Source organism: Chrysemys picta, chromosome 5, assembly GCF_011386835.1.
Source record: "Chrysemys picta bellii isolate R12L10 chromosome 5, ASM1138683v2, whole genome shotgun sequence".
Classification (NCBI taxonomy): Eukaryota; Metazoa; Chordata; order Testudines; family Emydidae; genus Chrysemys; species Chrysemys picta.
Genome location: NC_088795.1, coordinates 10,563,671 through 10,568,851, shown reverse-complemented (window position 1 = coordinate 10,568,851; position 5,181 = coordinate 10,563,671). Strand labels below are relative to the sequence as shown.

At 47.7% G+C, this 5,181-nt stretch overlaps 1 protein-coding gene and 1 long non-coding RNA gene across 8 annotated transcripts in view; one reads left to right on the top strand and one right to left on the bottom strand.

The window, feature by feature from the left end:
- The first annotated feature begins 697 nt into the window (after positions 1–697).
- On the top strand, positions 698–3,704 carry LOC135983525 (uncharacterized). The gene is made up of 2 exons (XR_010601201.1): positions 698–827; positions 3,548–3,704. It is a non-coding gene; the product is annotated as an uncharacterized LOC135983525 (long non-coding RNA).
- The window catches only part of CSGALNACT1 (chondroitin sulfate N-acetylgalactosaminyltransferase 1), a 90,955-nt gene continuing 87,589 nt past the window's right edge, over positions 1,816–5,181 (bottom strand). For all 7 annotated transcript variants that reach the window (XM_042856301.2, XM_005283960.5, XM_024110111.3 and 4 more), the window contains one exon: positions 1,816–3,795. In XM_042856301.2, the coding sequence (XP_042712235.2) occupies positions 3,512–3,795 (284 nt within the window). In that variant the 3' untranslated portion in view covers positions 1,816–3,511. The remainder of the gene's footprint in view (positions 3,796–5,181) is intronic.

Sequence of the window (5,181 nt, the reverse complement as noted above, 5' to 3'; positions counted from 1 at the left end):
TCGTATCCATAACCACGGTCTTTGTGTGCAAGGTAAAAGCCTGGGTCTAATACAGGGGCGCTGCTGCCTCGCTGAGCCCTCAGGATGAGTGTGGCAGCTGCTCCAGGTTTGTGAGGTGGTGTTTCCCCGCAGAGCCCAAGGATGGGCCAGCATCTATGCAGGGAGGCCAGGCAGCTCCAGCCCTATTTGTGGACTTTCCTTGGTGCCGGTGGGTGCTCACGCCCCCCTGGCCCCACCCTGACTCTGCCCCTTCCCTGCCCCTATTAGACCCCTCCCCAAATCCCCACCCCGGCCCCGCCTCTTCCCCGAGCTCACCGTGTTCCTCCTCCTCCCCCTTCCCCTCCCTCCCATCGCTTGCCGCGTGAAACAGTTGTTTTGCGGTGCAAGCGCTGGGAGGGAAGGGGGAGAAGCAGGACTCGGCGGCGCTCTCAGGGGAGAGGCGGAGGCGAGCTGGGGTGGGGCAGGGAGCTGCCGGTGGGTGCAGAGCACCCACCAATTTTTCCCTGCGGTGCCTATGCTTTATGTATTGTCTCGCTGTAGCTTGGTCTGAGAGGCCAGTTCTATGTCCTATGCTGGAGGAGTGTAATTAACAAGGATCCTGCTCTCTCTTCTGTCCTCGCTTTGTCCAACTTCTACAGAGGTGCAAGCTGCAATTTCCAGCTGCTGTAATCAATCACAACGGCCAGAGCACAGCACAGTCTGTACGTGCTGGCTGCCTTCCTTCCCTCCTCATTCATGCCGTGCCATTGCTCTCCAAAGCTGCGTCTGCATTAAGGGGGCACCGCCGGGAGCAGCAGAGAGATTGAAACAGCGTTGCTGCGGCCAAGGTGCAGCAGGATTACAGCACAGTCATTTAAAGCTCTGCTTGCAATGGCGCGAAAGGGGGTGGATGAAGATGATATTCCAGGGGCAAGGGCAGGGACGGATTAAGACTTAATGGTGCTCAGATCCATCCTACACACAGGGCACAAGCGGGGTAGGGCTGTCAGGCAAATCACATTTTGGGGGGGCGGGAGCTTGAGGCACAGTATCTCAGACACCGCACCTAGTCTCAAGTCAGTTTACGGGGGCTGTGGAGACATCTGCTGTGTACAAAGGGTGTGATTTAAATAAGCCTGTTGCTTTCTCCTCTACTGGTGCACTGATTTATCTATTATTTTCATAGGTTTGAAAACAGGGCGTCTTACGTAGCTGGTTGTGCAGAGTTAGCATGCTTAGACAAACAGTTTTGCTAGGTCCTACAAAAGTCTCTGAACTTCTTCCTCTAAGCAGTACAGTGCTACCCCTTTGTAAAATAGCTCATTAGAATCCAAAGCCTCCCATTCGGTATTCCTCCAGCACACATCTAGGGATAAACTATTTGAATGGTGTCCCTTTAACTCAAGAGGCCGACACTATAATCAAGGTGTGTGTTCTGAGGTCTTGTCTCACAAAACCTATTACTCATTTCTACCAAGTTTTAAAGAAAACTGAGCTTACTTTCTATAACTCAAAATGTCAAGTAAAAAAAGGTACTTACAATAGGGTGTTTTCAGGATGTCCCCCCTGCAAAAGCATGCTTTCAAAGAGGTAGTGAGTAGGATGCCTACTGCACACTGTCCATATAAACCCTATTGTACACTGCTGTCTTACATTCGTCCTTCCCCTGGCTTGCCACCTGGTAAATGCACAAACAATGACAATACAAGTTTGTATCCCAAATGGCTTGAAAGAATCTGAAGCCACTGAACAGTGAGATCAAGCTAGGAAAGCAAACAGCTAGCCCTTGCATCTGTTGTGGGTTAATAAAATCTAAAATGATGAACGAAACAACAGTCAGCCTTAAAAGAAAATATTTTATGAGAGCAATAAGACATGTTTTGAACAGTGCTGGAGGCAACTATCAAACAAAACTCTTAACATTAAAAAGCAGATCAATTTCTGGGAAGCACTTAGGAATGCTGTCAGCGTATTGGGTCTTCGAGGCTTCACTTAATCCTTCATAGAAATATATTTCTTATATCACTTACAAAAAACTCCACTATGCCTTGGGTAAAATGCTAGATTTGGTTTATACTGAATACTTTGGTAAAAACAAATCATAAAGAGGTCCTTCATTCATTTTGGTGCCTATTAGGTCCATCACTGGCTATTAACCAGGATGGGCAGGGAGGGTGTCCCTAGCCTTGGTTTGCCAGAAGCTGGGAATGGGCGACAGGGGATGGATCACTTGATGATTCCCTGTTCTGTTCATTCCCTCTGGGACACCCGGCACTGGCCACTGTCGGAAGACAGGATACTGGGCTAGATGGACCTTTGGTCTGACCCAGTATGGCCGTTCTTATGTACAACATTAATTATTTAGAGTCTCTCATTAAATCAGGATTGCAGATTATGTTCCCTTTTCTATTGGAATAGAAAAAATTCTCCTTCATTTCAGTATTTGTGGTGTTCTTCAGATAAGTGAATTCTCTTCACTCGGTCTCCAACAGAAAGAAGGTGTGCATTTCAACCTGCTAACCAGTTTCAGGATAGAGACCTGACTGGTGAGAGAAATGGATATATTTATGGATCTATGATCTAAACTGCAAACCATTTTCAAAATGTACAGAAAGGTTGTGCTATTTCTCAGTAAGGCCTGAAGTAGGAAACTTACATCGGCACAAAATAACTCACAAGCAAAAAAACGTTCACTTTAAAACAAACCAACCCAGATACTTAAAGTTCTCTAGAACAACAGAACACATTGTAACAAACTAATCCGAAGAAAGCGCCAAGCTATGGCTTTTCAGTTTTGGTTTAATGTACAGAATGGAGTATAACACCATTTTCCAGCATTTCGGAATTTCATATTTTACTTGATCTTTAGCTTTTCTAGATTCTAGAAAGCCTTTTCTTAGATGCTTAGTTCTATGAAACTACATGCGAATGTGTCTCTAACTATTAAAGACTGGCCCAGATTTTCAAATGTGACTACTGATAGTGGATGTTATTTGAGCCACCTTTAACGAGTGTTTTTTGAAGGGCAGGTGCTCTGTGTTTTTTGAAAATCAGGCCCCTTTTAGGTGTGTCAAGGTGGATACCTAAAATCGCTCCTCACTTTTGATTACATAGGCCACGCGAGGCCATGTCCTGCCAACACTTACGTGTATGAGCAGCACCACTAGAGTATATTAAAGATGGGCATGAGGCTTTGCAGGATCAGGGCAGCTGTCATCACACATGGATATTCCAGTGAAACGCAACAAACCCTTTGTTAGGCACACGGGTATCAAACACAAGGTGCGGGTTTCTACCACCTTCCGTCTCGCCCTGCCTTTGTCTCCAATTCCGTGGCATGAGCCAGTGTGGGAAAGCCGGCTAAATGGCATATTCAAAAGCTCTGCTAAGGAAGGCAAGAAAAGGGAGTGCAAGCATTTCCTTTTGTCTTCCTTTTCCTGCCAGCTCCAGCTTTTCTGCTCCAGCTCCCGCACTCTCTTTAAGCAGCTACAGTCTTTTTGAAAATACGACCAACTAGTTTTGGGTTTTGGCTTCATGTCTTTTTGCTGCTGGTTTTCTGTTTGCGTAGGTGAGCCTCAATCTCATGCCTGAAGACGAGCATCCCCAGCTGGCCGTGAGAAGCCTCGTTCATGGCTTTGGATTGCATGCACATCTTGTACTGCTCCGGGCTCAGCTCATCCAGGCAGCGCTTTTCATGCCAGAGATGGAAGAGGCCCCAGACAGGCGTCCTGACCACGATAAGGTTGCTGTGAAGGTATTTGCGGTAGAGATGAACATCTTCTCCTCCCCAGCCTTTAATGTCCAGATCAAAGCCACCTAGTGCAAAGAAAATTAGACATAATGCTAGAAATATATGGTCTCTGCATGGAAACCGCAACCAGGAAAATCATCCCTCCTAGTAAGCCTAGAACTACATTAAAACCTCCAACACCAGTCTTACAAATGAGCAGTGACATGTACCATTTTCCTGACCAGAAGAAAAAAGATCACATAATGAAAGTGAGGTCAGTGAAGAAGAGCAAGTTGCCAGCCCATCACATTCTGATGCCTCCAGTACATTTGGAATTCACTTGGCAGTGGCTTGGAGGACAAAAAGAAAGCAATGGTGTGCACCCCACCGCAATTTGTGCTCTGCGCCTACTATTATCTTGAGACGTTCAATTTTATGAACTTTTTGAGCTTTATGAACGCCTCCGTCCCCAATTAGTTCATAAAACAGGGGTTCTGCGGTCGTATTACACCCCAGCTCTTCTCTGTGGCTGTCAGCTTTGGTGCGGTTCAGCAAGCAGCGTGAAATGCCAAACATTCCTACATTTGTAGACGTCGGTTTCCCTTGACCTGCCACCGCAGACCAAACTGCTTTGTGTTTGCATCGAGCAGCACTTACATGCATGCTCCGTTTCCTAAATGAGAGCTCAGCTTACGGTTGCAATTGTGTTTCCTTTATAAGCCTTGACCTCTGCAAAGCCGGGGCAAAGCGGAGTCAGAAAGCAAGTCAGCTGTTGGAAGCCAAGAAAAAAAAATTACTGCCTGTGATTTGCATTTCTCATTTTCAAAAGCTCCTGCTGGCGTCAAGGGCAGAACATCCTCCATGCAGGGCTGGTGAACAAGCTTCCCCACCAGCCAAGGTATGTTGACCTTCAGGGTACCCTGCAAAGTGCATCTGTTTGTGTGGGCTGGTATGGAGGAGGGGGATAGAGCTGTGCGGGAGGGTGGAGGGGAGTGATTTAGTTCTGCTGGCTGTCAGGTGGCGGGAAGGAAGCTGCTTATTAGTGTAATGGTATGTTAGAGCTTTGGCCAGATGACACTCCTCAAACTCAAAGCCCTATACTAAACAGCCTGGGACTGGAGGAATCCTTTGACTCTAATGTTATTTCTTCTCTTCCCCGGTCTCCTGCACTCTTTTTAGGTGCTTGTTGTCAGCTGCTAAAGCAGCCAGCAGATTGGAATGCCTGAATCGACCCCGAATCGCCCAGTTCTGCCTCCGCGGCTGCTCCTGGGTGGCGGCTCAGGCTCTGACCTTGCTGACTGGGTTGCAGACGGTCATTCTGGAAGGGCTGCGTCTGGGGCAGGCAGAGGGCTCCCCCTCTCCACCATACTCTGACAGCCAGGGCCCCCGGGCAGTTCGGCGCCCTCCTGGCAGCTTGCAGAGGGGCTCTTGGTACCAGAAGGAAATGTCTAGAGCAACCAGAGCTTGGGGAT